At 39.0% G+C, this 18,109-nt stretch overlaps 2 protein-coding genes across 13 annotated transcripts in view; one reads left to right on the top strand and one right to left on the bottom strand.

The window, feature by feature from the left end:
• On the bottom strand, nucleotides 1-15,697 carry ZDHHC6 (zDHHC palmitoyltransferase 6). 3 transcript variants are annotated; one of them, XM_010969810.3, is made up of 11 exons: nucleotides 15,471-15,697; nucleotides 13,978-14,458; nucleotides 13,264-13,355; nucleotides 11,911-12,070; nucleotides 10,578-10,739; nucleotides 9,000-9,053; nucleotides 4,964-5,131; nucleotides 3,869-3,910; nucleotides 3,020-3,165; nucleotides 2,880-2,926; nucleotides 1-1,851 (listed from the first exon to the last, which is right to left on the bottom strand). In XM_010969810.3, exons 2-11 carry the CDS (start codon nucleotides 14,242-14,244, stop codon nucleotides 1,748-1,750), a joined length of 1,242 nt encoding a protein of 413 aa, XP_010968112.2. In that variant the 5' UTR covers nucleotides 14,245-14,458; nucleotides 15,471-15,697; the 3' UTR covers nucleotides 1-1,747. The 3 variants fall into 3 exon arrangements, with proteins under 3 accessions (XP_010968112.2, XP_074229738.1, XP_045362504.2); XM_074373637.1 differs by lacking the exon at nucleotides 15,471-15,697 and adding an exon at nucleotides 15,236-15,448; XM_045506548.2 differs by lacking the exon at nucleotides 15,471-15,697 and having other exon boundaries at nucleotides 11,911-11,978; nucleotides 13,978-14,165.
• Nucleotides 15,698-15,870: 173 nt separating this feature from the next.
• Nucleotides 15,871-18,109, top strand: part of VTI1A (vesicle transport through interaction with t-SNAREs 1A) — a 341,670-nt gene continuing 339,431 nt past the window's right edge. For all 10 annotated transcript variants that reach the window (XM_010969812.3, XM_045506553.2, XM_010969811.3 and 7 more), the window contains exon 1: nucleotides 15,871-16,225. In XM_010969812.3, coding sequence (XP_010968114.1) covers nucleotides 16,132-16,225 — 94 coding nt within the window. In that variant the 5' untranslated portion in view covers nucleotides 15,871-16,131. The remainder of the gene's footprint in view (nucleotides 16,226-18,109) is intronic.

The following is an 18,109-nucleotide window of genomic DNA, read 5'->3' as shown; positions in this document are numbered from 1 at the left end:
TTAATTTCCAAAATATACAGATAGTTTATACATCTCAATATCAAAAAAACAAACAACCCAATCAAAAAATGGGCAGAAGACCTAAACAGACATTTCTCCAAAGATATCCAGATGTCCAACAGACACATGAAAAGATGCTCAACATCACTAATTATTAGAGAAATACAAATCAAAATTACATTGAGGTATCATCTCACACCAGTCAGAATGACCATCATCAAAAAAATCTACAAATAATAAATGCAGGAGAGGGTGTGGAGAAGAGAGAACCCTCCTACACTGTTAGTGGGAATGTAATTTGGTGCAGCTACTTTGCAAAACAGTATGGAGTTTCCTTGAAATTAACTAAAAATAGAGTTACCATACGATCCAGCAATCCCACTCCTGGGCATATATTTGGAAAAGATAAAAACTCTAATTTGAAAAGATACATGAACCCCAGTGCCCATAGCAGCACTATTTACAGTAGCTAAGACATGAAAGCAACCTAAATGTCCACTGAGAGATGAATGAATAAAGATGTGGTATGTGTATGTGTGTGTGTGTGTGTGTGTATACACACAATGTGTATATGTGTGTGTGTACACATATATATACATATACAATGGAATATTACTCAGTCATAAAAAGAGAATGAAATAATGCCATTGCAGCAACATGGACTGAGAAATTACCATATTAAGTGAAGTCAGACAGAGAAAGACAAATATCATATATCACTTATATATGGAATCTAAAAACAATGATACAAATGAACTTATTTACAAAACAGAAATTAAGACATAGGAAACAAACTTACGGTTACCAAAAGAGGAAGTGGGGGAGGGATAAATTAGGAATTTGTGATTAATAGATATATACTACTATATATAAAATACATAAACAACAAGGACCTACTGTAGAGCACAGGGAACTGTATTCAATAACCTATAATGGAAAATAATCTGAAATATTCTTATATATATATGTATGCATATCTATAGAGATATATAACTTAATCACATTGATATACACCTGAAACACCGTAAATCAATCATACTTCAATTAAAGAAAAAGTCTCCTAGAATCCTGTGATCTCAATATGCCATTAATTGGGTATTTATTTGAGGCAAACATGTATGTCTTAAGACTCATGATGAAAGATGCTGATTTTCACAAGGTAGTAGAGCAGTTGCTCCACGAAGTAAGGCAATCCTTTTTAGTCAGCAAAAAGAAAGATGCTTTGAGTAAAAACTATGCTTTATACAGAACATCCACTGATCTTTATTTGATTTGACAAAATCTTCATTATTAAAAGACGGGTAATAAAATCTGAGCTTATACTGGATCTGACAAATTAAGTCCTATAGTATCTAGAATATTACATTAGAAATTTCGACCGAGGGGGAAAGAGGATAAAAGCATCACATGCAGATGCTCCTGGCAAAGGGGGAACTATATCTGCAAGTGAGGTCCATTGTGTGCAGCGCACAAAAGAATCCTAGAGAAAATACAATAGATTTACTTGGGTGAAGTGTTTTTCCTTCTGGGGAGAGGGAGGTGGCAAAGAGGTGTAGGAATTCAAAGGCATGTGCAGAATGGCTTCTCCATTTCAAAATGGTAATAAAAATATTTAGATCATGGCACTAGGGCACCTTTGAGGAAAAGAACACCTTAACCAGAGTAGACTCATTGCATAATTCTTTAGGAATATGTACAGGTTTCAAGTAATGGAGCAGACCTAGAGTGATGTTTCTTGTAACAGTGGCTATCTATTTTTCTTCTCGCCCTCTGGGGCTTGATCGGTTTCCGCATCGCAGGGACACTTTTCCACACAGTTCCTAGGGAACCATCCTCTTATTCTTGAAACACCTGAGGGAGAAAATGAAGTTGATACGAAGGTCAGATATAGCACAATGACAATTACTGAGACCCCTAAGTCCTATTGCTTCCAACTAACACACTTTTAGTTAGACCTTACTTTTTCCCCTCTTACCGTCTTTCATAAGCACAGTTTGAGATTAAAAATAAATAAAATGAAAGAAAATTTAAAAAATATGTAAATATGGTCCTAACAAGCTAGAAACAGATATTTCCCAGATTCCATTATCTGGGAAAGGAGCGCACATGGCTCAGGGAGCTGCTGCGGCCTTGCGGGAACTTCACATACACGTGTGTGCCTGTGAAGGGGTGTGGAACACTGTCACACTTCACCTGCTCCAAGCAACCATCTATCTCCCTGCAGCCTTCGAGAATTTCCTTTTTAGACTTTTTCTAACATGTGCATTTCCATGTCAAGCTTGCCTAACCTGTCCCATGGGTTAATTTATGATTAACCCAGTGTTTTCAAAAGAGCATACTGGGTTAATCTCTACTTTAAAAGGAACAACAATTAAAACTAACGTAAATGAATTTTAAAAAAGGCACAGAAAGTTTCAGTTCATTCATTTTTATGATAACTTAACAGGACAACTCATTCAATGGGGGCGGGGGCTCACAGCACAACAGCCTTGTCATAGGCCCAGGAGTCTTGGCTCCACCTGCATTTACTGTGGCCTCGGGCAAGCTGCTCAGCCGCACCACATTTCAGTTCCCTTATCAATAAAACATCAGTGACAGCACCTACCTCAGAGGGCTCGTGGGGACTTTAACACAAGTGAAGCATTTCTACAAGTGCCTGTCACAATGGGATCCGATGTCAGCTATCACTACAAAGACCCGGTAAACACAAGTGCTGTGCAGAAATCATACAGGGAGCTTCTTTTTGGTGCTTAATGATGTGCCTTCCTATTTGTTTCCCTAAAGCATGTGACGTGTGATTGTTTATAAAAGTTATTCCTATAAAATTTGCAGTTATTGCTAACAGTCTTGTCCTTGAAACACCCCTTCCACTTCATTACCTTCTATAATGGAATCATCAAGAATTTTATCTCCATACAACCAGTATCTGAAATATTTAAAAGATTAAAATTAATTTTTTTTAAAGGCTAGATGCTAATTTCATCAATAAAGAAGAAATTCAGTACTTTTTGTCACTTACCGTAACCCTCTGGTGGCTAAAATGAACTCCCCTTTCTGTAGCCTTATCCGAGGCTCTTCAGTGCAGGGGCTCGTGAAGAAGGTTTTGATTCCTTTACTCAGAGGACAGCAGGCACCACTATAATCTTCTACCACTTTATACCGAACCTGCCATCAGTGAGCAGAAGGACAATTTGACATTAATCCATACCTGAGGTTTTTTTTAAGTTTGAATGTAAATTGCTAAAGGTAGATCCAAAGTATCAGACTAGTCTTTCCCTCCCGGTTCTCTGTCCACCCAGATCCCTCATGGAAGGTAATAACTGATGCTTCTAGTTCTCAGGCTTTTCTTAGCCTTCATTTCAAACACGTGGCTAAAAATGAAATTCTACAAGTAGTGCTGATCAATAGAATTTTCCATAGTGATGGAAGTGTTCTATATTTGTGGTATCCAATGTGGTGGCCCCTAGACACATGTAGCTCCTAAATATTTTTAATGTGGCCAGTGCAACCAGGGAATTGAAATTTTAATTTTGTTTAAATTAATTTAAACTTACGTAGCTACATGTAGCTTGTGGCCACTGTATTGTACGGCATTAATTGTAAGGACAGGTTTCATAATAAGGAACTATATTGACGATAATTTCCTTTTGACAGTATAAACTGACTGAATTTCCTCCGAACTGCCAGTCCCCAAACTATTTAAATGAAAACAAAAGTAATGTGCATCATATATCAACAAATGTATTAAGAAATATTATTTAATAAAAGCCAACAGTTGGCTTTTACTCAAAGGCAATTTTAAAAGCTACAGAGCAGAGCCTGACAAAAGAAAAAAAGAAATAAGTATCATTGCAAAAGAATTACTTACACTTCTGACTCTTTTATCTGCTTTTTGCTTCAACTGTTCTATCTGTTTGGAAGATATAAAAAGAAAAAACGAAGTCTCTCATCTCGATGTTGAAAAACAGGCTTTCCTGATTTACTCCATCTGAGTGACATGACAAACGCCCAATTTTCCAACATTTCAAACTGCTGACAGTTTAAAGGCTGCTTCTTCTTTTGTTTTTTTTGTTTTTTTTTGAGCATGGAAAGAAGGCTCTATGACTAATAACAGGCTTGAAGTGGGGCTTTCTTCTCAGCGTTCCCTCTCCAAGGCCTTCCTCTGTGTATGTTCACAGAGCACACCCTGTGGCCCAGGGATCAGAGGGATGTGCTCTCTGCCCTCAAGGGGCTTCCAGGTTAGTCCTCAAAGTGAACACGATGCAGAGACTCAATGATTCTTTAGCAACATGGCAGACAGACTGCAAAATTCATTAACAATGAGTCTCGATCAAAAGCCATCATTTCAACTCACTTTTCTTCACTTATTCACATTAAATGGTACTACACTGGATATCGTAGGGGAAATAATCTCTGTCTAGAATCTTGTCAAGTTAAGTTATAAGAATTAAGTGAAAATGAGACCGTATGTGCTACTACACAGTAGCATGTGACTAAGTGCCAAGTCCGGAACAGTCTTGAGCGGGGAGGTTAGACTTTATGGAAGAGGTGGGACTAGAAGTGGTCTGAATAATTTCCAACAGAGGGGAGGTCATATGAGAGAAAAAAAACAGTGTGGGGACAATTAGGCATCAGGAATATATGAGGAATTCGCTGAGTAGACCAGGCTGATTGGAAAGGAGGATTCCTGTTAGGAAATAGGTGAAAGGTAGTTTTCAGCCAGATTTTATATAATTAAGTTAAGGAATCAGGGCTTTATCTCACAGGTATGGGGAGAAAAGGAGAGATTTAATTAAATGGAGAAACATGAGATAAAGCGTGCTTTCGAATTATTAACTTAGATTCATTTTGCCATACTGAAAAAATTCTTATTCCCTATTTTATTGTAAAATAAGTAGAGTTAAGAAGAACCTAAGCAGAAGATAAGGCAAAAAGGAAAGACTATTTGAACAAAAATACTCACTGTTAAGCTGTACTGGTGACAGCCCTCTCTTACTGGCCACTCCAGTCCGTCTCCTTCAGGGACCCCGGACCACGTAAATACCTGTTTAAAGTTCTTCCATCTACTTCCCATATCATACGGAAAAACAAAGACTTCATCCAGCTGATAATATTGAATTCGATCTTTAGCCTGTGGGTAACAAAGATGTAAGATGGCAGATGCCTCTGCCTTCAATGGCTTTGTCACATACCACTGAGAACATTTCTTCCTCAAATCTGTATCATTCCCCAAAACACTTCCTCCTTGTAACGTTAGGGTACACAGAAGAAATGAACACGTTTATCACAATATAGGAAGAACCTGACACACAGTACCAACCTTGTATGAGATCATCCTGAAAATGTCTGATGGGCTTACTCAGTGAATAAGCCTGTTACGACTGAATTTTAAGTATTCAAAAACGCTTACTAAAAGAGTTAGCAACTTTCTTCCATGTATTAAAAATTATCAAAAACTCAAATGTTCTTGTTTGTTGAGCAGAAAAGAATCCAGGTGTAAAGAAGGGATATTGATAAACAGATTTAAGAGAAAGCAAGGGTCTATCCAGGGTGGGAAGAACTGTCTGGTGGGGTACACTAGGATGCCATGTTGTACTTGGGTGGCAGCAACCCTGTGGGAATGGCAGGAAAGATGTAACAGGGGAGTTGTCATTCTATTAAATTATCTTTTTTTTTCTAAAGCCAGCAGGTATGTGCAGATCTTTCAGTTTTATATACCATTACATGTGTCTATATACTTATTTACATAAGCATTTACATGTACCTTTTATGCATATATATATACACAAATGTTCAGGTTTCATAAATTATATTCTAGGCATTTAAATTGTTAGCTTTTACTTAAGGGGATAAACTGGCTTAGAATTTCTTAGGTTCCACTGACACCTAGTGGTAATAGAGATACATTATTTATTCCTACAATAAGTGTACAAACTCAGCTGATTATTTGTTTCGTAAATTTTAGTGTCTGGTAATTTTGATACGTTTTTGTAACTTCATACAATCATTTACTTGATTTTTACTCAGCAACAGAGTGCCAGTTTTAAAATAACTTCTAGATTTAGCATAGAACTTTATAAAGAGCCTTGGTCATTAGCTAAAAAAAAGTTAATCTAATGTCACTATATTACTAAATATATAAATCTAATGTCACTAAAAATGATACCTTGAAATATTTTATTATCAGAGGATAGTAGTTTAGGGAACAATTTCTTGCAGTTATTTATAAAGTGATATTGATGTTAATTAAAAGAACTGTCAAGCTGTAACATGACAACATGGAAATCCCTCCCATGTAGTAAAGGGTACTTTCTTTCCCCTTTGTATAAACAAAAGCTTCAGAGGCTTCAAAATGAATGAAGAGTCTCAGAGAAGAGAGATCTAGAATATTAACAAGGAGAAAGTGCTAAGGACGAGAGAAGCTTACAAAAAAATGACTAAGGCATGCTCTCTGCCTCAGAGAAGCACTCAGTGCAGGCAGGGGATTCCACCAATACTATGTGTGAGATGTGTGTTAGATGTGTCTTTACCCAGTCTAGGGAGAGTCAAGGAAGGTTCCCTGGAGGAAATGACAACTAAACTAAATCGGGAAGGATGAGAAATAAGGAAAAAAAAGAGGAGGAAAGAATGTTCTAGGCAGAGGGAACAACATGTGGAAGATACAGGCACGTAAGATGTGCAAACTACTTGGTATCAGCTGGTACCCAGTGTGAGAAGGGGTAGGTGGGGTGGGAAATACAGCTAGAGAAACAGGAAAGGTCTTATTATGCATGAGCTCAGGGGTCTGGACTTAAACCTGTATATCAGGGGCTCTCAAAACATGCTTTGCACATCTCTTGAGGCCCCAAGACCTTTTCTTGGGGTTCAACAGTCAAACAACTTTCATAATAATACTAAGCTGTCATCTGCCTTGCTCGCTGTGCTGACATTTGCAGCGGTGGTAAAACTGCTGGCACCTAGAGCAGGAATCAAGACTGGCACCAAGCTGTGTAAGTAGCTGTTATCGCCTTCCCTGCTACATACTCATAGCTCAAAACCAACAAAAAGCCCAGTTTTACACAGCAATATCCTTGATGAAGCAATAAAAACTATTTTTATGAAATCTCAACCCTCAAGTAGATGTCCTTTTAATATTCTGTGTGACAGAACGGGAAGTATATGTAAAGCAGGCTGAAGTGCTTATCTCAAGGAAAACACTTGCTTGACTTGTGAGCTAACAAAAGCTGTGTGGCCAACTTTTTTCATGTAATGCTATTTTTACTTGAAAGAATGAGTAATGTAGCAGACAAACCAAGGTTATTCAGACTTCAGTATTTCACGGACATTGTCTCAAAAAAGAACAAAATCAGGCTGTTACCTCACATAAACAACTGTGTGTTTGTTGCCAGTGGAAAAAATAAGGCTTTCAAGTGAAAATCAGAATTTTGAAAAATCTGTATATACCATGATAAACTTGACAGCTTTTCAATATTTAAAGATTTCCCCCATAAAACTGGTGGTAGTGATATGAATGAATGTGGCTTTTAGATATTATATAATGAAATGTGTCAACATTTGAAAAATCCGCATAATTCTGTAAACCAATTTTCCAAATGACCAATGCCTGATGCTCTGTGTGGGTAAAAGATCCTTTCAGAGAGCAAAACAGACTGGATTTAAAAATAAAAGAAGACAAAAAGTTTACTGACGTAGTTTCAGATCTCACATGCAACTAACCTCTCAAGAACGATCACGTGTCAAGTTTTAATGTAGTATCAAAGAACATCCATTATTACCTAAAAGGCACATTAAAATACTCCACCCTTTTCTCCCTACTTATCTGAGGCTGAATTTTCTTCATATACTTCAATCAAAGCGACATATCTCAACAGACTGAATGCAGAAGTAGATGTGAGCATCCAACTGTCTTCTGTTAAGTCAGATATTAAAGAGATTTGTAAAACGATGAAATTATGCCATTCATCATATTTTTTACTCTGGAAATTTAATTATTTTTTCCAAAAAATACGCTATTTTTATTAACATATAACAAGTTTATTACTGTTATTTTTAAATGAAATAATAAATGTTCAAAAATGTTCTCAGAAAATATGGCAAATATCAATAGATGCACATTAACAAAAGCTCTTTAGTGTCCTTAAAAATTTTTGAGAATGTAAAAGGTCTTGAGACCAAAAAGTCTGAGAAGTGCTGCTGTAAATTAAAGCTCACACACTGGCTGCCAGGGGCTAAATATGTCCTATAGGTGGGTTTTATTCAGCCCACAAAGGTTTTTTGTTTGTTTTTAATTTGAATTGCTTGCCAATGTTTAAAAGCAGAAAGGAAGTATCACAGAAATTCAGATCTCTGACTTCTCTTGAGAAAAAAAAAATTAGGACTCAAAATACTGGGTGAGAATTTCCCTGTGGCGACAACAATCAGCCCCAAATGCCGGGCAGCTGAGGCACGTGGGCTGGCTCCACTCCTCGGGTCGCCTGCCTCTGCCCGGCCCCTCGTGCACTTGGGTTTACAAGCCCTGCTGTGGCAATGGTGAGGCTCTGACAGGTGTTAAGTAGGGAGCGGGGTAGTCAGAGGGACTTCCTACACCTGAATCACAGTGGACAGTGGGAAGTACGCATTGGGGGTTGTGAGGTTTGTGACAAGCTAAATGTTTTAAGTCCTATCTGATGTCTAAAGCACGAAGAAAAACTTGGTGGCACCTTGGTAGGACGGGAGTTCCTTTCTCAATGGGCTGTCTGAGAGAGTACAGCCAGATGGCTTAACGTGTGGCTCAGGCCTCTCTAGCAACACAGAGTAAGTGAGAAGCATACTTCTGTGGGAAGTTGTATTACGCTAGGAAGAAATCAAATGTTTCCTGGAATGATCATGTATATGGCATGCAAATGGCTTACGGAAGCCATCAGGTAGCCAAGCTTTCACTTTTGGGCATTTATTAGTTAATTGGGTCTATTAGTTAATCAATACTTTACTGACATTGAAGAAACAATTATAAAACTTACCTTCTCTTCAATCCACGATTCAATAGAAGTTTTGTTTCTGAGAATTATTTTCATCTGGAAATTAAATAATAGTAAAATTTTATGTGACTGGTTCACTGAAGATGATCATCGTTACACTAACCCTATGAGACACTTTTTGTTGCTCCATTCCACAGATGAAAATATCAGGATAATAAAGATTAAGTAACACAGTGTGTGGTCCACCTGACTCTGAAGTTCTTCTTTGTAACCACTGCACATTTTCATATAACTGATCACATCGATCCACAATTAAATCTGAATCTACTGTTTAAACAAATAAAAATGCACGTTTTAAGCACTTTCTTCTGAAGGTTTTCAGAGTATTAATTAAACATTGATATAATCTATTTAATCAATATTTAAATGTATGCTATTAAAATATTTTATCACTATTTTAAATAAATCTTAAATGTATGAGTAATCTATTTACTACAAGTAACGACTCATTTCAGTCAACCTAGATATTCTGCTTGCCTTAAAAACTGAAAATGTTCAGTCAATTTCATTTTTTGATTTTTCTAGATATGACAGTTCCATTTAGGTAGGTTTTTACACTGCAGTATTTTAGTTTATTTTTAATGTGATTCTTAATTACAGGCATTGGGGAAAATTTTTCAAAAAAATTGATCCCAGGCTAGTAGAAAACTTGAAGTATAACCAAAAGCTGCTTATTTTAAAACCAAGAGTTCAAAAAGGGTTGGGTGATGCATTAGGGCCGTCTAGCCCAGCATTCCTAATTCCACAGTTGTTCTGCAATTCCGTAAAGTTCGGCTGTGCCTTCACAGAGACAGTGTGACACAGTAACAAGAGCCCTGGACTAGGAGTCCTTCTCACATTCCAAGGACCTAGCATGATACCTGGACCGAGTGGGCCTTGAACGAATGAATAAATAAATCTATGATATGATCCTGTGTTCGTTAGCTCTTCACTACTAAATGTGAGTTCCCCAATGGCAGGAACATCATCATCTTCATTATTGTGGCCTCAGAAATCAGCAGAGTGATTCATTACAGAGTAGACATTAAATAGCACCTAAAGTCATAGGGTTGTTATGGAGATTAAATGAATGAAGTCCCTAAAAGAGTGTCTTGCATCTAAGTGCTCAATAAATGTTAGCTATGCTATAATTTTGATTAAATATATGCTATTATAACACTATAATTATGTTTACTGAATACATGAATGGGTGATCTTGAATATGTCACTTAACCTGTCTGTGACTCAATTACTCATCTGTAAGGAAGGGAAAATAATACTCCTCTTCCATCTCTTTTGGGGTTGATGTAAAGATCAAGAGAGGCTGTAAATGTGAGAAGAGGCTCCCAAGTATAAAGTGCTATGTAGCTCTTAACGTAATATTTTAAAAATTAAATCAATTCTGACAAAGTCATTCCAAAAGTTATCTGACTAGTAGATTAAATTTAATCACCCAGATAGAATAAGTGACCATAATTTCCATTTCATACTGCATACTTAAATGCAGCCTTTATCTCTTTCCCGTTACAAGCAGCCCCAATAACTTGACAGCTTTTAGCTAGAGGTAGTGGAGGAACTTACCTGGATGAAAAACAACATCCCAACAGCTATGGTTGTTCCTAAAGCTAATCCCAAGGCAAACAAGGTAGCAGCAAATGCAGCTAATCCAAATGGAATAATCGGAAGAGGATCTCTCCGGGCTGCACTCATATCAATCTTTACCGTGTTCCACCCAAAGGAGAGCTATAAACAGCAACAGAAACACACACTCAGAATAGTTGTCAACAGCCAGACCCTACTGTACCACTTACAACAACCTGACTAGAAAGATCAGCAAATATGGCCAAAGCAAATATGGTTGTTTCTAATTAATACTGTGGCTTGACCTCATACTGATACCATCCTGATAGGCACGATGTCATTCTTGGGTAGTCTCAAATGTTTTTGTTTGTTTTTTATTCTTTCCTCACAAAGCATTAGGCAGACCGCACAAACACTGCTATGCAGGAACGACAGTGGACACCAGTCTAAACTGTAACTGTGTCTCCCAACTTCTCCTTGCATTTCCATATTCACAGTAATCTTCCACATCAACAAATATAGCAGGCCAAATACGGCCTGCTGATGTGTACTGCCTGGCCTGCAAAATGTTTTAAAATATTCAGAGTTAGGTGCCAACATTAAAAATGAAGTGTTTCAGAAATCAGGAGATTTCATATAGAAAATTCAGATTTTCAGATTTTTCTTGAAAAAACTGGAAGATCTGGCACCACCAGGCTGGATTCCCCAACATCAAAAACTGGCTGAAGTCAAATACAGGTTGTCCCCTGTGTGAAGGACATGTGTTCTCTGGTTTGCCACAGTCCCATCAGGCCTCTGTCCCTCATATACCCTCCAGGCCTTGATAGGGACCTAAATTAGTGACCACCAAACTTTCTCTCTCAGGACTAACTGCCCCAACCAACTCAATCAGTTGCAGGATATTTTAGGACATGTGACTGGAACATGAGCCATATTCCAGGCACCAGAATTAGTAATGAAAAAGAACTACAACTTGCCACAGGAATCGGATGAAACAGAAAGCACTAGTATTGCCTTTTTTTCTTGCTCTTCTCTTTTTGCCTCTAACTATTCTTACCACAGATACCAAGTTTGAAGTCAATAAGTGACACAGATAGTACTAAAATAATTATTAACTTCAACTAGAGCAGATAAAGCGAGTTTCCAGAAAAAAAATCATCTTTCCTGGTCTTAAAAACTGTTTAAATGCTTTTTAAAAAGGAGTCCTTCCAGAGGTAAAGTTCTGTTTCCTCACCCAAATTGTAGAAAGCGTATTTCCAAAAGGGAATTCTTTAAAAATCTTGGTAACTACTATTTAATTTGGCATGACTTCTTAACAAACATTCTCACTTACCCGATTATAAAGCTGTGTGTACATCGTCATAACAAAAATGAAGGCAGCATGAATACAACCCAGCGGTGCTAAAAGGAGAAACAGTGTGAAGGAAGCATGATTTTGGTAACCACAGCAGTTGTTGATCCAGGGACAGTGATGGTCCATCTTCATCACACATCTACAAGAAAAACTCACATAAAACATGAGGTAGGAAAATCCTGTCTACTTTCAATAACTCTGGTCTTCAAAAGACTAAGCAAACAGGAATCTAGCATGTCTGTGCATGAGTCACAGAGGCACGACACTTCATGGAACAGAAAGAAAAATCTTTATGAGTTTTTAAAGAGCTCTGAACAGTGACTTCTTTTAAATTTTAAACATGACAAGAAAGGGCAGGCTTTTAACAGCTTCTGAGGGAAAGATGTCTGCTACAAGTGAACTTGTTTAAAGAAGGAGGCCCACTGAGAGGTTCATTATAAAGAGATGAGCGTGCTTCCTGGTTCTCTAGCTCTGACATGTGGTGTCTGATGTGTGATATGACAGAGCCTGAATAAAATCAGGAATCTTCACTGGGGTTGATGGAGCCTAGCGCACGCTTGTAACTTGCTTCCTGTTCTCACCCTTTAGACGGGGCGTCTCGGAGCTAAGCAAGCTGACTCTGGAACATGAGATGTGGTACAATAAGCCATGTCTTACCGTGCTGCCTTTTCTTGAAGTTTCGAGATGAAATTTTCCTGCATCAAACTAAACTTCATTTACCTCCAATGGTTTCCCTAAATCTCAACATTCTCATCATAAACTTCTTATTTATCAGAGGATATAAATGTTCACTAAAAAAGGTTCTAGATTAATTCATATTTTTTTTTTTACAGACTCCATTTCCTTCCAATTAAGTTTTCTTTATTAAAACTGATAACAGGCACCTGGATTCACTTACTAGATTTGTATAAAGTATAAATGTTAGTCAACTAAATGATGGAAAAAGCAGGTCTCCTTTATAATTCAGACTCAGAACAATTCTAAAGCTAGTCAAGATGACAGTCAACAAGCACAATTAATCTGGGTTTGAAAACAATTTGAGTGTATAACTTCTTACCCTACTCTTGGCAGGGCAAGAAGCAAAGTAAATCTGCACTTTTCTAGAAAAACATTTTCACTAAAAACAAAAAAGAATGGGACTTATTTACTATCAGAATTGACAATTTAAGAGCAAAATGAAGATTATGGACACTTAAGTATTTTGACAACATTGTTTGTAAAATACCCACCTTGCAGAAAATAAAACTAGGATTGATGCAGCAGAAAGAATAACAACAAAAGACCAGTAATCAAATTGATCAATCCCCAATAAACAGCAAAGTCAGACAGTACCTGTTACACTTTCTGCAGTGATGTGACCGTGGTGCCTTGTACGCTTGGCAGACTTTACAATGTTGGAGGTACACGCTATCCTGAGAATTTTCCTTGGCAGCAAAATAGAAACAAAATATAAACTTCTGGGTAATTGGAAAAGTGATGCTGCTGTTACCAAAAATTCATTATTTAAAAAGATTTTAGCTCAAATAAAAGGGCTAGAAATCCAAGAGTCCGTCCGTTCCCTATCCCCCATAAAAGAAAAGCAAACCGTAGGAAAGTACTTATTCATAAGGCTTGACTTGTTATTAGTAGGCTGTCCATTGTTCTGAACACTTTATGATTAAATCAGCAATTTCTAGAGTTTTTCTCAGTTATGAGGGATGTTAATATACTACATGAAAAAAGATCCTAGAGCCAAACCACACTGTGGAATTGAGGTATATGATATGCAGTGTTTCCTAGAAACTTATGACTATGTACTCATCACCACTCCTCCATTAATTTTTTTTCCAATGCAGAAGTATTCAATGAAGTTGTTTTGGGAAATACTAATTGAGATCATACTTTCAAACCAGTATGAAATACATTCTTTGAGCTTTAAATGATCAAGTGATTAGAATAATATGCTTAGGCTCTACTAACGTGTTTGATATTACTGATTAGCAGATAAGGCAAAAACTAAATATATGATTATCATTACAGTTCATCATCTTAAGGAATCTTTCTTACCGGTTTCCACCCCAGAGGGACGAAGCCAGGACCAACAAACATGGCATTGAAGTAATTATAAAGAATCATGACAGTCCAATTTATCAACATGATGAAATTCACGCTTCCTCCAGTGGTATGTAAGGGCCAGTACCACAACACGGAGTCAATCATGGCCATGGTAGAACATATTGCTATAACACCAAGGGCTATAATGGGACCCCAGTGACAAAGTCTCTTTAATTCTTGGAGATTTTCAAACTTGATAACTGAGCAGAATGTACCCATTTTGGTGAGGAAGAACGCCTTCCTGTTTTTAAAGAACTACAGATTTCCTTTTTCTGTGCACACATTTCCATGTGCCTCAAGTCCATGTGTGTTCCTTAATTGTCATGACTTTACGCTGTGGGATGTTAATGCAGATTAAGCCATTTTCACTGTTACACACTCAGAGCTTTTTATCTTATCTGGAAGAATCCAGTATCTTGATTTGAAACCCAATCTAAAGAAAGCAAAATGAGAAAGTTCAGTAAGACGTTATATACTATATTTGTTAAATCCAACAATCACCTGAACAAAAGCAGCTCACAAGTACATTACCATGGAATGAGTATCTCGCCAAATGTCAAAAAGAACTATTTTCATCTTATCCAAACTAGGGTTCAAGTTTGAATGGCTTGTAAACTGGATATGTGATTCTAAAATAGCTTATATACTTTGTTCCCAACTTGTCAGAGGACTGTGACTCAGCAATTGTTTAGTGAATGGTTGGAGGGAACAAAGACTTTTAAAGCTGGGAAGTAGGGTCTAAGGGTTGATCTAATCTAGCTTCCTTCTTCGTAGAAAAGAAAAAGGCTTGGAGATGACAAGTGATTAAATCACGGTGACAAGTAACAGCTGTACTCAGAACAGAACCCAAGTCATCAAACTCCCTTTACAGAGTTCTAATCTGCCTCTTACCCAGTCTCTAATTAAATCAAATATGGTCCAGACATGGTCCACACCATTTGCCTGTGATTGCCCCCAACCACTAACATAAGGGTTCATTTTGGCCAAAGGTAAAGAAGCAGGAAGGTGAAAGGAAAGAAACTGTAAGGGGAGGAAGGGAGTGGAGGGGAGAGAGAAGTGTGTGTGAAATCATCACCGGAGGCGTATATGAGAATGAACATGAATGACAGTATTTGAGAAAAAAAAATAAGAAGTGCCTCCTGGAGCCAGGGACAGGGAAGGCAGGACGGCGAGCGCCAGGAAGATCGGTAGAAGAGCATTTCAGACTGGCCTGGAGTAAGTCCAGGGAAGAAGGTCTGAGAGATAGGGTAACAGAGACTTCCACGCAACAGATGCCGCTGCTTTGTGCCTCAGTTTCCCGCCCGCGTCATGGAGCAGAGCGCTTAGAAATCCTCACTCCGGGGAAGATCTTGGTAAACGTGGTTGGTCTCAACATTTTGGAGATTCTGGCCTCCCTGCGCGAAGACCGCCAAAATCATGGTTACGTCCCCTGCTTTGCCTCCCACCTCGGTCTGGTCCTCAGTGCCCGCTCCTCGGCCATCGCATTTCCGGGGCGGCCCGGGCTCACCCGGAGCAGTTTCCCTCTTGCTCGGGTAACTCCGTCACGGGTACCCCGGCCTAGCGCAAGTGAAAAGCAAATATTGCGTGCTAGAGGCTGGAATACAGGACCAGCCACGACCCTCCAGCCTCTCCGCCAGCGCCCTCGCCGCTGCTCTCCCGCTCAGGCTCTGTGCGCAGTCTCCGCGACAGCCACTTCCGGGAGGTTCGTCGCATCAGACTTCCCTCAGGAAGCAAGCTCCTCTGACTTCTAGCTTGGGGAGCCGGAGCTGCTTTCCAAAACGTGGAAAGGTAGAAAAATGTTTTCGGTGATCTCTGAGAACCCGCATATTTTCTTTGGCTTTGGGGGCTACTAGCTGAAGTACTTTTCCTCAGCGAATTTCTTAATCTTGAAGCCTAAGTGGAAAAAAAAAAAAGCTCGCCCACTGCAACTTCCGGGGGACCAAGATTGCGACGAACAACCAGGAAGCGGCTTGGTTGGGAGCTGTCCCGGGTTCTCCGCTCTGCTCTGGAGGGAGCTTCCCGGAGTGTTCACACAGAGTTTTCCCGCCCCGCGTGACCCCTGCTCCGACCTAGGCTCCGGCCCGGGCCGGCCACTCCGGAGCTGCCATGTCGTCCGACTTCGAAGGCTACGAGCAGGACTTCGCGGTGCTCACTGCAGAGATCACCAACAGGATTGCGAGGGTCCCCCGACTCCCGCCCGGTGAGAGCCCTGCTGGGGCTGGGCGGGGATGGGGGGTAGAGGGGCGGAGAGTGGGGAGCCTCCGGCACCGAGCGATGGAACGCCGCCTGAATAAGTGTCTCTGAGACGCGAGCTTGGAGTGAGGTGGCGTTGGGGCCTCTCCAAGGGATGGAGCTTGAGGTTGTTTGAGGGTAAAGGCAAAATCCAAGGTGGGTTGTGGAGTGCAGTGTAAAGAGCCTTTAGAGTCTCAGCCATCTGGGCTCTGATCTGGATTCCATCGCCTTGTTACTTGTGTAACATTGGGAATATTTCCCTGAGTCTTAGTTTTGGTTGGGGTTTGTTTGTTTGTAAAATATAGATATGTGAGAGTATTCAAAGAGAATGAATGAACGTACCTGGGTCATGGGTCTGGATTATGCAGCAACGTGGTTTTGTTAGTAATGAAGTTATTATTCTAGGCCGCAAAACAGAGTTAAGATTCATGGTGCCTGGATTCAAGTCCAAACTCTGCCACTTAGAAGTTGTGGTATTTAGACAAGTTTTTAAACTTCTCTCAACTTTCCGTCTTGGTAAAATGGGGAGAATTGAATTCTCTCGTAGGGTCGTTGTGAAAATTAAATGATTTGACATATGTAAAGCCCTTTCTTGATATTAGCTGCTGTTATCTGTAGTATTTTTTATACCCTCAACCCCATTTTTTATTTCTCATCCTTCTTGGGCGTCTGTAACCCAGTGTTCTATAAAACTTGGTGGAGAATAATTTTTCTCACTTTCAAAATTTCACAACTCTTATCCAGAAGAGTTTTTGTGTGTTTCTGTGTTTTAGCACAATTTATTTTCAGTGCTGGTTGTCAGCTATGTGAAGGTGGGAGCTATGTTTGATTCCCTTGGCATTTACTTAGAAGGGACTCAGGAAAATGTTTAAGTGAATAAAGATACATAACTATGATATCTTGTGATTTTTGTCTGTAGGACATTGTTTTAGGATTTTTCTCTAAATACAGATCTGAGTATTCAGTTGCAGATAAGATTGTTACTTTTGGGCCTAGTTTCGTTAGGGAAATTGAACCATCTAGACTTGACCCAACCTTAGCTCTGTGGTATGAAGTGTAGGAAAAGCAGTGCTGATTGATCTGTGAATTGGTGGGCAACTTCATTTTCCCACTTTGTTAGTCAACCCTTGATGCCAGCAATAATTTCTACAGGACCTATCCTATTTATCATTCCTCTTCCCTTTCCCTGCCTCCTCCCCTAAATTTATGTGTTTATGTAAATAATTTTCTCCCTTTATTTGTTTGTTTTTCTTCCCCTCACCTATTTTCTACTAAATAGGGGTTTTTGCCTGAAGCCAGGATCTCAGAACTGACACCCTACTCATCTCCTGAAGTCCCAGTTAGTTCTGAAGGAGGTGTATGATGTCTTAAAGAGGTTTATGAGTCCAAGTGAGGGAACAAGAGGAGCGTATACCCCCGAGCTCTGCTGCCTCGGAGGTTTTTTTTGGCAAAAGTGGCTGATGGCCTCATCATTTCATGATACATCACCTCCGTCGCCTCTTCTCTTCAGTTCTGCTTTTCTCCACTGCCCAAGATCATGTTGATTTTTGTTGTCATTGTTGGAAAATGCTTCCTTTGACTTCAGTCCCAGAACCTCAAAATATCAGGACTGTGGTTACAGTGGGATTTTTTGCTCATTTTAAATTGTAATAGTTTTAGCAGTAGAAACATTTTTTTGTTTGGGCTAACAGCTTTTATATTGGGAAGCTGTTTTATAAAGTAACAAAGTCATTCCTGGGGGCAAAGTTGTAACAGCCAGTCCCAAGAAAACAGATTTGTTACAATTGATTTTTTTTCTTACCTTTATACTTTAATATAACCATTCTTACCACATAGAAGGAAACCTCTGAAT

This window comes from Camelus bactrianus, chromosome 11, assembly GCF_048773025.1.
Source record: "Camelus bactrianus isolate YW-2024 breed Bactrian camel chromosome 11, ASM4877302v1, whole genome shotgun sequence".
NCBI lineage: Eukaryota > Metazoa > Chordata > Mammalia > Artiodactyla > Camelidae > Camelus > Camelus bactrianus.
This window is presented reverse-complemented; position numbering and strand designations above follow the sequence as displayed.